Source organism: Chiloscyllium plagiosum, unplaced genomic scaffold, assembly GCF_037043375.1.
Source record: "Chiloscyllium plagiosum isolate Xiang-an unplaced genomic scaffold, Cpla_swu_hap1 HiC_scaffold_20, whole genome shotgun sequence".
Taxonomy (NCBI): domain Eukaryota; kingdom Metazoa; phylum Chordata; class Chondrichthyes; order Orectolobiformes; family Hemiscylliidae; genus Chiloscyllium; species Chiloscyllium plagiosum.
Genome location: NW_028270158.1, coordinates 917,939 through 935,175, shown reverse-complemented (window position 1 = coordinate 935,175; position 17,237 = coordinate 917,939). Strand labels below are relative to the sequence as shown.

Genomic DNA, 17,237 nt, shown 5'->3' with positions numbered 1-17,237 from the left:
TGTCGGTCTGTGTGTGTGTGTATCTGTCTGGGTTGGGGGTTGTGAGTGTGAGAAAGTGTGTGTGTGTGTAGAGAGTGCAGAGTGTTTTAAGTCTGTGAGGGGGTGCGTGTGGGTGTGTGTGTCCGTAAGGGTGTGTGTGGGTGTCTGTGTATATATGTGTCCATGTGTGTAGGAGTATGTGTGTGTGTGTGCGCGTATAGTGCAGTGGTGGTCACCTGTAATGTTACATGAACCTGAGGTCCCGGATGAGGCCCTCCCTATAGGTACTGAATTTAGCTATCATATAATGAAGCAGACAGTGCCTTTGTAAAACCTCTCTCTGAATAAGGAAAATGGCAAAATAACCCTGTCATTGCCACCTTTGCCATATTTCATTGTTACATATTCATGGTGGTACAGCAAGAACCCAAAGTCTTGTTATGTTGGCATCAAATTTTCCCAAAATTACCAAGTTGATCTTGAAATGGATTAATTTCGCTCGTGTTCAAGTGATGACATAACAATGGGTGCGTTAATAAAAGCCATTAAAACTCGTGACATGAAAGAAGTTTATTGTCATTCACTGAATTTCATGGTTAATTTTAAATGTTGACTGCAACATTTTTTGTTTACATTTTAAGCTAATGTTATCGGGAGGGGGGGGGGGGTAGTGAACGGATAGCTTTTGACTATTATAATTAGAGTATGGTAAGGCCACTGGAAAATATAAAAGCTGAATGAGTGCAGAAGATGAGGAGCAAAAAGTTGAGTCCATGAAGCATAAAGTTGGAAGCCAAGAAAATACACTGAGCGCAAACAGTGAGCTTTGGAGTAAATATGCCCCTGGAAAAAGTTCACAAACTGGTTGAAATAAATCTTTTTATGACTTTGGGAACAAACAGAACAGACAATGGATTCTTGTGGTGCAGTTCATGTGTTCCTACTTGTGAGCTAGGAGGCCTGAATTCAAGTCCTGCCTGCTCCAGTGCAGACTCTTGTGGTGCGGTGGTAGTAACCCTATCTTTGAGTTAGATCTAGGTTCATGTCCCACCTGCTCTGGAGTTTGTGTCACAGTGTGTTGAACAAGTAGACTAAAGTAACTTTAAAACCGACACAAATGACTTTTGTGGGGCATTGCTGTTGTTCCTACCTCTGAGCCAAGAGGCCTAGTTCAAGTCACACCGAGTTCAGAGATATGTATTAACATCTCTGAACAATTTGATTTGCTTATAATCGGCTGTGCATGTAAATTTCTAGTTAGCAATACGATTTACTAGTGGTGGTTAATAGATTAAAACAACAAAAAAGTCAACAGTGATTTGGTTGAGGGTGATATTTTTTTTTTTAAAAAGTGGACCTACAGGCTCATTTAGTCCAATGGTAATGTCCCTGCCTCTGAATCAGGAGGACTGGATTACGTCCCACCTGCAGCAGAGGTGTGAGATAACATCTTTGAACAGGTTAATTAGGAAATGCAAGAAAGTGGACCGAGGTTAAGAGAATCTCTCGATATTTTTAAAAAAGCCTCTGGGATGGGTCTGTCCTGGCCTGGGCCTAGCTTATGTATACCATGGGTAGTGATTCTATTTTAGTGTTCAACAATGAGCAATGTTCCTTCCCTGTCAGGGTTCCTGAGTTATTACAGAAGGCAAGACAGGGCATTGTTTAATAAGGACAACCCAGGAATACAAGCAAATGTGACAAGGACATTTTAGTGACCATGAGCAAGCTAGAAGACAAGTTAATAAAATATGTCAAACAAAATAAAACAAAAAAAATTCAGAACTGAAGCAGCGTTGCTGGACTTGAAACATGAACTCTGTTTTTCTCTCCACAGATACTGCCAGACCTGCTGAGTTTCTCTGGCAAATTCTAATTTTGTTTTAGATTTCCAGCATCGGTTGTTCAATTTGTTATAACATAGAAATGTAGAAAATAGGAGGAGGCCATTCGACCCCTTGAACCTGCCCACCAATCAGTATATACATGCTCAATACCCTAATTTTCACCCTCCCCTACCCCCCACCAATCCCCAGCTTGTTCCTTAATTCCTTTGGCCTTGAACTATATGTACCTCGTCCTTTAAACCATACTTCAACCCCTTTCTGTGGTAATAAATTGCACAGATTTGTCACTCTCTGGGTGAAGAAATTTCCACTGTTTTCAGTCCTACATGGTTTGCTCTTTATCCTTAAACTGTAGCCACTGGTTCTGTATCCCCGTGCAGTTAGGAATATCCATCCTTCATCTAACCTGTCTAATCCTGTTTAGGAACTTATAAAAATTCTATGAGGAGACTGAAATTTCACACAATATTCCAGTTGTGACCTCAGCATTGCCCAATGTAATTGCAGTGAGACATCCTTGTTCTTGTATGCTAATCTTCTCACAATGCAGGCCAATGTACTGTCTACCTTCTGTATTGCCCGTTGGACCTGGTGCACTTGAACTCAGTGACTGGTGCATCCAGGTCTCATTGACCATTTTCTGCTCTCTCCATTTACAGCCAAATAATCTGCCTTTCTGGTTTTGCTGCCAAAATGAATTACCTCCCACTTATCCACAGTATGCATTGGCCAACTTACTCAGCCTGTCCAAATCACACTGTAAAATCTCCCCTGCATCCTTAAAGCTCACCCTTCCTCCAGCTTTATGTCCTCTGCAAATTTTGCAATTACATTTAGTTCTCTCATCTAAATCATTAACAGGTATCGTAAATAGCTGGGGCCCAATGGTCACTGCCTGCTATTCAGAAAAAGACCCATTTATTTCCTGTCTGCTAACCAAATTTGTATACCTCTTCAAGTACGTGCGCTTGTGAGTAGGGAGTTAATTTTACTCATTAATCTCTAAATGGAATTGTCGGAAGCTTCCTAAAAGTCCAAATGAACCACATCTATTGACTCCTCTGACTAACTCTACCAGCTAATCCTCAAGAATTCCAATAGATTTGTCAAATGTGATTTTTTTTATTTTTAAGTCCATACTGACTGTCTGATTCTACCACTAAGTATTCTGATATAAAATCCTTGATAATGGACTCTAGCATGTTCCCCACTACTGACCTAAGACTCCCTGGTCTATAATTCCCTCTTTGCTTTCTACCTCTTTTTAAAAAAAAATAGTCAGTTTACATTATCTACCCTTCAATTTGTAGGAACTGTACAGTAGTTTAAGAAATATTGAAGATGACCATCAAAGCATCCACTGGTTCTAGGGCCATTTCTTTGTGTACTCTGGGATGTAGATTCAGAACCTGGGGATTTATTTGCCTTTAAACCCATTAATTTCTCCAACACCATTTCTCTACTAATAAAGATTGGCTTCAGTTCTGTCCTCCCATTAAATCCAGTGTACCCTATCATTTAGTCATAGTCATAGAGATGTACAGCATGGAAATAGACCCTTCGGTCCAAGCTGTCCATGCCGACCAGATATCCCAACCCAATCTAGTCCCACCTGCCACCTCTTTGTGTGAACACAAGTATGAATATAGTTATCAGTCTTTTACTAATTCTCCTGTTGGAATGTAAATGCCTACATTAGTTTTCACTAATCTTTTTCTGTTTATGTAATAATAGGAGCTTTACAGTCAGTTCTTATGTTTCTTGCAAGCTTACACTCATACTCAACTTTCCACTTCTGAATCAAACTCACCCTCCTCCTTGCTTTCAAACTGTTCTCAGTTCTCCAGCGTATTGTTTTCTCTTATCATTTTGTATGCCTTTTTTGTATTTAGCCATTATTCTCTTTCCGCCTATTTGCTCTTTGAATATTTGCCATTTCCCATCCATTGTCATTTCTTTCAGTAGTGTTTCACAAAAACTACACATTTAGAGAGAATTTGAGGTATGCAGAGCCCCTTTTTATAGTCATGGTGTACACCCACAAAGATGATCCCTGATGGAACTTATAAAGCCAAAACCAAGCTGGTCAAGCAAGTTTTTAATGAAACACTGGGGGATCAGGATATGAGATTCACTGAATGCTTGTACAGATAAACAATCTTGAATTTCCTTTAGCTTGATTAACAACTAATGCTTTGGAGCACAGATCAATTGCTATTAAAGTTGCATTTCTGCAGGGGGATCAGCTCAGGATGGAAATGTTTTCTGGTCCTCCAAAAGAGGCACCAAATACAGTGGGCACACCTTGGGAAATGAAATAATTGTGTATATGGCTGAAATGTAGAGTTTAGTATTTCTCAGTCAGTGTATCTTAATAAAGTTAAAGCAGACCTGCCTTGCTTTTCTAGCATCGGAAGTACACCAACACTGTCTTAAACAGCCCGAGTAAAGTGGACATTTCCAACTGAAAGTTTGTTGTTTGGTTGAATGTTTTAAACATTTTTTGACTGGTTATTTGGTAGCATACCTTTTTTAGTTTAATTACTCAGTCAATCTTAGTCAGATATCTCTTCATACCAATGTGACTGGTTTGTTGAAAATTCTTTTTGAACGAGATGTTTTGGAGTTCAATGTAATATGAAATTCCATATGTTGCGATCACTTTCTCAGCAAATCCTTTACAGTTAGAGTACTAACTCATTCTGCCTCATTACTAGATTGAAAATAACTTTGTCCTTAGTTGGTTTCCCAACATATTATTCTAGGAAGCAGTTGTAAACTGTTGAAAAAAATCATATTCCAGACAATCTTTGCCAATTTTATTTGTCTGATCTACACAGTGAATCCTCACTGAAAGGTTGACGTGTGTTCTTGAAACTCATGAGTTCAAGTGGTTTAATTTATTTGTAGTGATGCTCCTTGATTACTGATTGTATGGAATTTTAAAATGTTCTTATCGAAGAGCTGCATTCTGTACTTAAGCTACCTGGGCAACTACTCCATAATGTCACTCCCTCATTGTTCATCCAGTAGTTGTCATGGGCATGTTCAGGAGCCTCTGCTGGGAATGTGGTGTTCTGAATGGTTTTATGTTTGAAAGTTAGTGTTGAATTTAATTTTATTCCATTGACCCTGCAGACCCCCAGTACCCCGACAGATCTTGTCTTTTTGATTTCGATTAGCTTGGCCTCGAGGATATGGTGGTGAGATGTGACGAAAAAGAACGTGTGCTAAAGATGGCATCTGCTCAAAACTGTAAATCTGATTTCATTTTCTGTTTGTTTTTTACTTGAAGGCACTCCAGAGACAGGAATTACAAAGCAGAGTTAAAGTCGTGCTGCTTCGAGGCTGTACCTCTCGAATTTGGTGACTTCCATCCTCTGAAACTTATTACAGTGCGTTTCTCAGTAACATTGCTCTGTCTCCTTTTTTTTTAAAAAAAATAAGATCATTGATAGTCAAGTCAAGTTGACTATTAGGCTGAAAAGACAAGATGGCATTGTCACATTGAACCATTTCTGTGTTGTGTTTGTGATCCTGTAGTCCAAGTACATTTCCACAAAGGGTTAAAGGCATTTGAGTTGGATGAAGCTGAAAAAGGCAGTGTATGACTGATGGCAGTTGAAGAATAAATTATATAATGAAGTGCAAAGTGCAGTAAGAGCATTAAAGGAGCAGTCATCATTCTATACCTGTACTAACAGCAAAGGGAAGCTCAATATACCGACAGTAATCGGGTTAGTAGAAGAGCAGTAAGGGTCAGTTGGGGACCGAAATGAAGATTGATTGGGAGAGACAGAGGACTGCTGACTGAGTGCTGCATGAATGCATTGCCTTGTTGTTTACCAAGGAAGAGGACTTTGCCAATTCTAAGATTAAATTAAGCAGTTTTGGAGTACTGAATAAGATAGAGGACATGTTAGAAAAGCTGACAGTAGTGAAAGTGAAAATTCATCTGGAGGAAATAATTCCTAGATTGCTGAAGGAAGGAAGGGTATAAATTATGGCGATTCTGGCAACAATCTTATAATTTTTTAGGTTTTGATGTGGTGTCAGAGGACTGAAGGATTGTAAATGTTGCCATTTTGTTCATTTAAGCGGAGAAATATAAGCCCTGGCAACTGCAGGCCAGTCATTTTAATCCTGCTGGTTGGGAAACTATTTGAAACAATCTGAGAGCATTAACAGCCACTTTGGGTGGTACTGATTTTGTTATAGGCAAATTGTGTTTCTGACTTTGTACTTTGATGTGTGAGAGAGAGGATGGATGAAAGCAGTGTACTTGAAGTGCATATAGACTTTCACTGTGGGTGGTGCGGTGAATAAGTCGCAAAGGAGAGGGGGTCGAAGAGATGAGGGAGTGTTGTTCCATGAATTGGCTGGAGAAGCTGGGATTGTTGTGATGAGGCAAGATTTGGTGGACAAGTTGTAAAGCCATGAAGGGTTCGGATGGAGTCAAGAAAGATAAACTTTCAGTGAGCTGAGGGTGGACAAGAAGAGACTTTGAAAATATTTTGGTTAAGATTTCAAATGCAGGCGAAATACAATTTTTTTTTTGTATTTGATGAAAATGCCAATCGAAGGGAGAATAGCCATTTGGATACAGAACTGACTCAAAGATAGAAGAAAGAGGGTGGTGGTGGTGGTGGTGGAGGGTTGCTTTTCAGATTGAAGGCCTGTGACTAGTGGTCTACTACAAGGATCGGTGTTGTGTCCACTGCCTTTTGTCACTTTTTTATATAAATGATTTGGATGCGAACATAGGAGGTATAGTTAGTAAGTTTGCAGATGACTCCAAAATTGGAGGTGTCGTGGGCAGTGAAGAAGATTCCCTCAGAGTATAACAGAATCTTGATCAGATGGGCTGAGGAATTTAGATCAATGTGACGTACTACATTTTGGAAAGATAACTCAGGGCAGGACTTGTACACTTTAATGGTAAGGTCCTAGGGAGTGTTGTTGAACAAATATTTTGGAGTGCAGCTTCATAGTTCCTTGAAAGTGGAGTCTCCGATAAATAATATAGTGAAGAAGGCGTTTAGTATGCTTTCCTATATTGGTCTAAGTTGAGAGGTCATTTTGCAGCTGTACAGGACATTAGTTAGGCCACTTTTGGAATATTGTGTGCAATTCTAGTGTCTCTCCTAAAGGAAAGATGTTGTGAAACTTGAAAATCTTTTCTGAACCCTTATAAGGATGTTAGGAGAAAGTGAGGACTGCAGATGCTGGAGATCAGAGCTGAAAATGTGTTGCTGGAAATGCGCAGCAGGTCAGGCAGCATCCCAGGAGCAGGAGAATCGACGTTTCGGGCATGAGCCCTTCTTTAGGAATCATGCCCGAAATATCGATTCGTGAAGAAGGGCTCATGCCCGAAACGTCGATTCTCCTGCTCCTTGGATGCTGCCTGACCTGCTGCGCTTTTCCAGTAGCACATTTTCAACTTACAAGGAAGTTGCCAGGGTTGGAAGGTTTGAGCTATAGGGAGAGGCTGAATAGGCTGGGGCTATTTTTCCTTGGAGCGTCGGAGGCTGAGGGATGACTTTTATAGAGATTGATAAAATCAAGAGGGCATGGGTATGATAAATAGACAAGGTCTTTTCCCTGGGGTGGGGGAGTCCAGAACTAGAGGGCATAGGTTTAGTGTGAGAGGGGAAAATGGGCAACTTTTTCATGCAAAGGGTGTGTGGTTATGGAATGAGCTTCCAGAGGAACTGTTGGAGGCTGGCACAATTACAACATTTAAGAGGCATCTGGATAGATACATGACAAGGAAGGGTTTAGAGAATTTGTGCCAAGTGCGGGCAAGTGGGACTAGATTAATTTAGGATATCTGGTCAACTGGCCGAGTTGGACCAAAGGGTCAGTTTCCATGCTGTCTAACTCTGAATCTTACAGTGGCACAACAGCTTGCAGAGTTGTATCAAGGAGAGTTAATACAGAAAGATAATGCATTTATTTGACCATTCCTTGTAGGTCACTGAGTCAAAGACTAAGAAAATAGTGCGTAAAGGAAGTACTTCTTCTACATCATCTTCATCCTCCAGTTCGATGATGGACCCTCTGAGCAGCATGCTGGATGGGAGTGATCCTCTGTCACAGTTTGTTGCAACAGCAGATCCTCTGACGTCTGCAGTCATGGGAGCAGGAAAAAACAATGCCAACATGGTATTTTCAAACTTTCTTGACTATGCCGTTCCATTTTTGATTTTTAAATAAGCTCAGCATACTGTTCCCCCAAATTACAGATATTTGATTTGTGTTCTTAATGAATTTTTAATCTTGCTGTTAATTTTTGTTATGAATCATTTTCAAAGTAAATCGGGAGTATTCATTTTCTCCTTTGAATACTTCTATTTGAAATTTTGAGTTCAAACTACTAAATAATAAAGTTGGTGGGGCCGACTCACCCCTCTACCTAATCCCTGTAACCCTGCATTTCCCATAGCTAATCCACTTAGCCTGCACATCCCTGGACTGTGGAGAAAGCCAGAGGTAACCCATGCTGACGTGGGGAAAATGTGCAAATTCCACATAGGCAGTCACCCAAGGCTGGAATCAAACCTGGGTCTCTGACGGTGATGAGTTGACAGTGCTAATCATTGAGCCACCGTGCTGCACCATCGGTTATCTGTCAGTTTAGTGTCTACAGTTAATAATTGTAAATATTTCTGTAGCTGTAGTGATTTGTTTCAAAATTGTTTGGAGGCCTAACTTTAATGTGTTTTAGTGCACCATTAATAGGTTTTCTTGTTTATCTTAGATTATTTTATGACTTCTGGAGTTTATTTAATCTTCAAGGAGAATCGGTAACTTAAAGATGAAGATTGAGTTTCTATTTTCTTGGCATTTTGAGCAGTTCTGGAATAAGGTTGGTAGATCAGTGCAGCTGAAAAGGGATGGATGTATGATGAGATAGGTTCACTTAGAGTGAAGAGTCGGTGTTTCTCCTATACCAGAAATGTTGGGATAAACCCTGAAGAGGCTGAGTACATGTAAACTCAAGTATGTAATGGCCGCACAAAGTAGCAGTCGAACAGTTGACGTCCCAGTGGCTTAATCCGACTGAGGTGTTGTATTCAAAGATTCTGAGTGTATTTTGTGTGATGCTTTAGTTGCGCTAGTAGGGTTTATTTTGGATACCAGACAAAAGCTGTTTTCTTTTCAATGCAATTTATAAAGTGGTTTTGGGATTAATGGAATTATACTTGTACAGGTACACAATCCTTTATCGGAGACGCTTGGGACCAACTGGTTTTCGGAATTTGGAATTTTTCAAATTTTCAGATTAAGTGCCAGTTCAACAATGAAATTTCAAAAAAATCTTACTGAGCAGCAGACTCACGATGAGTAGTGGGCTCTGAGACAGAATTCAGGCCTGCCAGAGCTGGGCCACCCCCTGCCATGTCGCATCTGAGTGACATGCATCGATTGGGTGTGGAGTTGAGTTAACTGCACGCCAAACAGCCAAAGAACAAAGAAAATTTACAGCCCAGGAACAGGCCCTTCGGCCCTCCAAGCCTGAGTTGATCCAAGTGTACTGTCTAAACCTGTCGGTCAATTTTTAAGCATCTGTATCCCTCTACTCTCCACCTACTCATGCATCTGTCCAGGCGCATCTTAAATGAATCTACCGTGCCTGCCTCCACCACCTCTGCTGGCAACACGTTCCAAATGCCCACCACCCTCTGTGTGAAGTACTTGCCTCGTGTATCCCCCTTAAACTTTCCACCTCTCACCTTGAAAGCGTGACCTCTCGTTATTGAATCCTTCACCCTGGGAAAAAGCTTGTCTCTATCCACCCTGTCTATACCCTTCATGATTTTGTAGACCTCAATTAGGTCCCCCCTCAATCTCCTTTTTCCTAAGGAAATCAAACCTAATCTACCTTCCATACCAGGCAACATCCTCGTAAACCTTCTCTGCACCCTCTCCAAAGCGTCCCCTGCACTCCCAGATCTCTCTGCATAGCAACTTTTCCCAAGGCTCTTCCGTTCATTGTATAATTTACTCTGGAATTAGTCTTGCCTAAATGCATCACCTCACATTTGTCTGGATTGTAAACCGTCTGCCACTTTTCCGCCCAACTCTCCAGTCTATCTATATCCTCTTGTATTCTCTGACGGTCCCTTATGCTTAATGAGATAAAAATGTCACACAGAAACCATTTAGACTTTGGAAGTTTTTAGATTTTGGGATTTCAGATAAAGGTTTGTCTACCTTTACTGTTTTCAAAACGTCGTTCACTTTGAAGTAGGTGAGGCAGGTCCTAAGTCTGCCACAGCCAAAACAGGACTGAACCTGTACTGTAAATGCTCATCCTCGCCACAAGCTAACCATCTAATCAATTGGGAGAAAGTGAGGACTGCAGATGCTGGAGATCAGAGCTGACCTGAAGAAGGGCATATGCCCAAAATGTTGATTCTCCTGCTCCTTGGATGCTGTCTGACCTGCTGCGCTTTTCCAGCAATACATTTTTCAGCATCTAATCAACTGGTCTAACTGTCCCCTTTGGTCTCTACAGCATTTTCATTTGACCTACTTTCCTTGTTAAGGCTCAACCTTGATAAGGATTGGATTATAATATACAGACGTTGTAAAAGGCGAAGGTTGTTAACTTGCATTGACAGATTCATTTCTGTGTTATTACCCAGGATCCTGGTAAGAAACAACGTGACAAAGCAGAGGACACAGCAGTTGGGAGTGATTTTGAGCCATGGTCTGGAAAACGCACCTATATACTTACACGGTACACGACTACAGAAAAACTTTCCATTGTAAGAAATTTTTACATGTTCTTCAAATGTTTAATATTATGTAACAGCATTCAAAGGTATTGCATTGTTTTATTCTTCTACCTCAAAATCTAATTCTGAGGAAACAATTTGGACAATTGCCTTTAGCTTGACAGTGTTTAAACAAACTTGATCATGTGTGAGATGCAGGATGTCATGAGTGGTGTGCCACAGGACCTGACACTCAGGTCCTAACTCTTCTATTGTTTAATGACACAAAGACAGGTAGGAAAGTGAGTTGTGAGGAGGACATAAGGAGCCTACAAAGGGACATAGACAGGCTAAGTGAGTGGGAAAAGACCTGGCAAATAGAATACAATGCAGGTAAGTATGAAACTTTTCATTTTGGCTGAAAGAATAAAAAGAAATGTTACCCAAATGGTGTAAGGTTGCAGAGCTGTGAGATGCAGAGACATCTGGATATCGTAGTGGATGAATCACAAAAGGACAGTATGCAGGTATGCAACTCATCAGGAAAGCTCAATAGAATGTTGTGATGATTGAGAGGAGAATTGAATGCAGGATTCGTGAAATTATGCTTCACTTAAAAAGGGCTTTAGTGAGAGTGCATTTGGAGTACAGTGTACTGTACTGGTCACCATACTTTGAGAAGGATATTAATGTGTTGGAAGCAGTTCAGAGAAGGTTTCCTCGAATAACACTTTGAAGAACAGATTGTCTTAGGTTGACTCCTTAGGTTGTGTCCTCTAGACTTCTTAGAAAAGTCAGAGGTGACTTAATTGAAGCCTCTCAGATCTTGAGGGGACTTGATCTTGAAAAGCTGTTTCCCCTTGTGGGAGGATGTAGACCTAGAGGTCATAATTTAATAAAAAAGACCATGCCCATTTAAAACAGTTTTTGCTTCCTGTCAGACAGTTGAGTGTCTCTGAAATTGCATTGCTGAAAAGATATCGGTGCAGAATTTTTAAATATTCTTATGGCAGAGGTAGATTCTTGATACAGGGGACATGGTGGCTCAGTGGTTAGCACTGCTTCCTCATAGTGCCAGGGAATTGGGTTTGATTCTGCCTTCGGGTGACTGTCTGTCTGTGTTGAATTTGCATGTTCTTCCTCTGTCGACATGGGTTTCCTCCAGGTACTCTGGTTTCTCCCACAGTCCAAACATGTGTCGGGTTAGTGGATTAGCCATGGAACATCCAGGGTTACAGGGATAGGGTGGGTATGGAGTCGATGGACCTAATGGTCTGCTTCCATCGGGTTTCTATGATTATCAAGGGATGAAAGGTTATCAGACAAATGCAGGAATGTGGAGTTGAGGTTAAGATCAGATCAACTGTGATCATATTGAGTGGTGGAGCAGGCTCAAGTGACTGGCTACACTTGTACTTGGTTCTTTTATAATATTTTAAAGATTTAATTGTAAGAGTATACTGTCAGAATGTCCAGATGTTTTTGTTTTCTGACATGTATAACTGAATGTAGTAATTGTAGTTCAGAATTTATGATCCAACAGTTTCTAGTATGCAATCCAAATATCTAAGAGATACGAATGAATCACAAGTAACCAGAGTGACTGTGAAAAACGTGAATGTTCAAGATGGTTTGTGGTTTATTTTCATAATATGATACAGTTGCATACTACTTTGTAAATTGCATGTTGAAATTACTTGCCATTGTGTCTCAACTTTGCTGTTATGGTACTTGTACCATGTAATAGTCTGTTTGAGAGTTTATAGCTTTTACGAGTGAAATTAGGAAGGAACATTTGGGAATAAAAGGTGTCAGTTGTGCAGTAATCACAAATATTCATTGTTTCCACAAAGACTGTTAAGTTTATAATATTTGAATGCGGGCAGTCAAAACACATGGAACTGAATGATGCATGTTTTGTTTTCTACTGTAGGATAGAATTCTTGCATATTTTAGGAATAATTCTGACTTTTTATGCATTTCTTTTACAGAATTTATTTCTGGGATCTGAGAAAGGTAAGGAATATGTTTGCTTCAGTGAAATGTATGACTTTCACCTTCAGTCAAAACTTTCACAATTTGGCAGGGTTGTGGAAGTCTGGAGGCGATACACTCTGATCATAAGGGTTGGAGTAGAATTAAATCAAGTTGTTGTGGCTGATATGTTTCTCAACTTCATTCTCCTGCTTTCTTCCTATAATACTCAACCCCCTAACCAATCAAGAACCCATTTATGACTGTCTTAAATACCTCCATAGCCCTGTCCAACAATGAGTTCCATAGATTAACCATCCTCTAGATGAAGAAATTCATCTGTAGCTCAGTTCTGAAAGGTTATCCCTTAAACTCTAAAGCTTTGTCCTTGGATTCCAGTCTGTCCCACTTTTGGAAACACCTTCTCCATATCCACTCTATCCAGGCCTCCCAGTATTCTTTGTTGGGTACATGGCAAAGGGGTATCCATGGGTTCCAGTTATGCCTGCCTGTTAGGGTATATGGAACAGTCCATCTTCTGCAGCTACACCTGCACCATTCTATACCTTTTTCCTCCGCTACATCGATCAATGTATCAGTGCCACCTTGTGCTCCAACAAAGAGGTTGAACAGTTCATCAACTTGGCGAACATCTACCACCCTGACCTCGAGTTCACTTGGGCCATCTCGGACACCTCCCTCCCTTTTCTGGACCTCTCCATCTCCATTTCCAGTGACCGACTCAACACTGACATCCTACTTCAAATCCATTGACTCCCACAGCTTACCTGGACTACACTGCCTCCCACACCCTCTCCTGTGAAAACACTATTCCTTACTCCAATTCCTCCACTTCCATCACATCAGCTCCCAGGAGGACCAGTTCCACCATAGAAAATCCCAGATGGCCTCCTCCTTAAAGGACCACAATTTCCCCTCCCATGTGGACAATGTTGCCTTCCAGCACATCTCCACTTCCCACTTCTCTGCCCTTGAACCCCACCCCTCCAATCGCAACAAGGACAAAACCCTCCTGATCCGCACCTTCCAACCAATCATCCTCTGGGTACAGTGCATCATCATTTGCCATTTCTGCCACGTGCAAACAGATCCAATCACCAGGGATATATTTCCCTCCCACCCCTATCTGTGTTCAACAGAGATTATTCTCGTTAGGTCCATGCCCCCCCACCAGCTCAAACCCCATTCCCGACACCTTCCCCTGCCATTGCAGGAAGTGAAGTGTAAAACCTGCGCCTACCCCCTCCCAAACTCCATCCAAGGCCCCAAAGGGTCCTTCCACATCCGACAGAGATTTACTTGCATCTCCACATATGTCATCTACTGTCCATTGCTCCCAATGTGGTCTCCTCTACCTTGGGAACTTGTGACTTGTGGAACATTTCGGAGAACATCTCTGAGACACATGCACTGAACAACCCCGCTGTCCTGTGGCTGACCACTTCACTTCAACTGCCCCTCCCACTCCACCAAGTACGTGCAAGTTATGGGCCACCTCCACTGCCAGATTCTAGCCAACCGACAACTGGAGGAATAACACCTCGTTTTCCGCCTTGGGGCTCTCCAACCACAACGGATCAGTGTGGATTTCACCACATTCCTCATCTCCTCTCCCCCCATCTTATCTCAGATCCAACCCTCCAACTCAGCACCGCCCTCTTGAACTGTCCTACCTGTCCATCATCTTTCCCACCTATCTGTTCCACCCTCCTCTCCAACTGATTACCATCACCCCCCCACCCCAACCTCCATCTACCTATTGCATTTCCAGCTACCTCCCCTCCCCCACCACGCCGCTTCCCATTTATCTCTCAGCCCTCTCCCACATTCCTGATGAAGAACTTATGCTTGAAATGTCAACTGTCCTGCTCCTCGGGTGCTGCCTGATCGGCTATGCTTTTCCAGCGCCATACTTTTTGATTCTGATCTCCAGCATCTGCAGTCTTCACTTTCTCTCAGCATTCTGTAAGTTTCAATCAGATCCCCCCCCCCATCGACCCTCTAAAACTCCATAGTATAGAACCAAAGTCCTCAACCGCTCCTCATATGACAAGCCTTACATCCTCCAGATCATTCTTATAAACATCCTCTGAGACCAATACATCCTTCCTAGATAAGGGGCCTGAAACTGCTCACAATATTCCAAATGTGGTCTGACAAGAACCTTATACAGGCTCAGCCGTACATCATTACACTTGTAGGAGAAAGTGAGGACTGCAGATGCTGGAGATCAGCGTCAAAAGTGTAGTGCTGGAAAAGCACAGCAGGTCAGGCAACATTAGAGGATCAGGAGCATTGACATTTCGAGCAAAAGCCCTTAATCAGGAATGAGGCTGGGAGCCTCAGGGGTGGAGAGGTAAATGGCAGGGGAATGGGGCTGGGGGGAAGGTAGCTGAGTGTGCAATAGGTGGATGGAGATGGGGGTAAAGTGATAGGTTGAAGGGTAGGGTGGAGTGGGTCGGTGGGAAGGAAGATGGACAGGTCATGGGGGTAGTGCTGAGCTGGAAGGTTGGAACTGTTCAAAGTTTGTGCGAAGATTTGTAGCTCGGATGCTCGTTGTTGTGGTTCTGTTCGCCGAGCTGGAAGTTTTTGTTGCAAACGTTTCGTCCCCTGGCGAGGCGACATCATCAGTGCTTGGGAGCTTCCTGCAAAGCGCTTCTTTGATGTTTCCTCCGGTGTTTATAGTGGTCTGTCCCTGCCGCTTCCGGTTGTCAGTTTCAGCTGTCCGCTGTAGTGGTTGGTATATTGGGTCCAGGTCGATGTGTTTGTTGATGGAGTTTGTGGACGAATGCCATGCTTCTAGGAATTCCCTGGCTGTTCTTTGTTTCGCTTGCCCTATGATAGTAGTGTTGTCCCAGTCGAATTCATGTTGCTTGTTGTCTGCGTGTGTGGCTACTAAGGATAGCTGGTCGTGTCATTTCGTGGCTAGTTGATGTTCATGTATGCGGATTGTTAGCTGTCTTCCTGTTTGTCCTATATAGTGTTTATACTGCACAAAACACTATATAGGACAAACAGGAAGACAGCTAACAATCCGCATCCATGAACATCAACTAGCCACGAAACGACACGACCAGCTATCCTTAGTAGCCACACACGCAGACAACAAGCAACATGAATTTGACAGGGACAACACTACTATCATAGGGCAAGCCAGATAGAGAACAGCCAGGGAATTCCTAGAGGCATGGAGTTTGTGGACGAATGCCATCAGCAAACACATCGACCTGGACCCTATATACCAACCACTACAGCGAACAGCTGAAACTGACAACCGGAAGCAGCAGGGAGACCACTATAAACACCGGAGGAAACATCAAAGAAGCGCTTCGCAGGAGGCTCCCAAGCAATGATGATGTCGCCTAGCCAGGGGACGAAACGTTTGCAACAAAAACTTCCAGCTCGGCGAACAGAACCACAACAGGTTGGAACTGGGATAAGGTGGGGGGGGGGAAAATGAGGAAAATGCTGAAATCCACATTGATGCCCTGAAGTTCAAGGGTCCTGAGGTGGAAGATGTGTTCTTCCTCCAGGTGTCTGGTGGTGAGGGAGCGGCGATGGAGGAGGCCCAGGACATGCATGTCCTTTGCAGAGGGGGAGTTGAAGTGTTCAACCATGTGGTGGTGAGGTTGGTTGGTGCGGGTGTCCCGGAGATGTTCTCTGAAATGCTCGTGAGTAGGTGTCCTATCTCCCTAACATAGAGGAGACAGCACCGGGAGCAATGGATACAGTGAATGACGTGTGGAAGGCTAGGTGAAACTTTGCATGTGGAAGGCTCCTTTAGGACCTTGGACTGGGGGGAGATGCGGGCGCAGGTTTTTGCAATTCCTGCAGTGGCAGGGGAAGGTGCTGGGAGGTCTGGGTGGGTTGGTGGGGGGGCGTTGACCTGACTAGGTTGTTGTGGAGGGCAGAAAGCGGGGAGAGAAATATATCTCTGATGGTGGGGTCCGTTTGTAGGTGGCAGAGGATGTTGCAATGTATGTAGAGGTTGGTGGGTGGAAGGTGAATACCAGGAGGGTACTGTCCATCATTATCCTTGTACTCTAGCCCTGTTGAAATTAATACTAACATTGCATTTGCCTTCCTAACTGCCAACTGAACCTGCATGTTAACCTTGAGAGAATCCTCAACAAGGATTCCCAAGTCCCTTTGTGTTTTAGATTCTGAAGCCTTTCCCCATTTAGAAAATAGTCTGTGCCTCTCTTCTTCCTCCTAAAGCACGCAACCTCACACTTTCCCACATTGTAATCCACTTGCCATTTCTTAGCCCACTCTTCTCATTTGTCTAAGTCCTCCTGCAGCCTCCCTGTTTCCTCAACATTACCTGTTCCTCCACCAATCTTTGTCGTTTGCAATCTTAATAGCAATGTCCTCAGTTCTTTTGGCCTGTTCATTAATGTATAATGCAAATAATTGTGGTCCCAGCACTGATTCCTGAGAAACTGCGCCAGTCACTGGTTGACATCCTGAAAAAGACCCTTTTATCCCCTCTTTCTGCCAATCAGCCAGTCCTCTATCCATTGCCAGTACCTTGCCCCTCTCACCTATGGGCTATATGTTAGTAGGCAGCCTTCTGCACGACACCTTGTCTGAAGCCTTTTTGAAATCCAAACAGATTACCTCCACAGGCTCTCATTTGTCTAACTTGCTCATTACCACCTCAAATAAGTCGAACAGGTTTATCAGGTAAGAG

The 17,237-nt window shown here is 42.6% G+C and overlaps 1 protein-coding gene across 2 annotated transcripts in view; it reads left to right on the top strand.

Moving 5' to 3' along the window:
• Positions 1–17,237, top strand: part of vps35l (VPS35 endosomal protein sorting factor like) — a 155,363-nt gene that overhangs the window by 747 nt on the left and 137,379 nt on the right. For both annotated transcript variants that reach the window (XM_043712168.2, XM_087997581.1), the window contains exons 2-5: positions 5,122–5,221; positions 7,800–7,991; positions 10,478–10,600; positions 12,541–12,565. In XM_043712168.2, the coding sequence (XP_043568103.1) occupies positions 5,122–5,221; positions 7,800–7,991; positions 10,478–10,600; positions 12,541–12,565 (440 nt within the window). The remainder of the gene's footprint in view (positions 1–5,121; positions 5,222–7,799; positions 7,992–10,477; positions 10,601–12,540; positions 12,566–17,237) is intronic.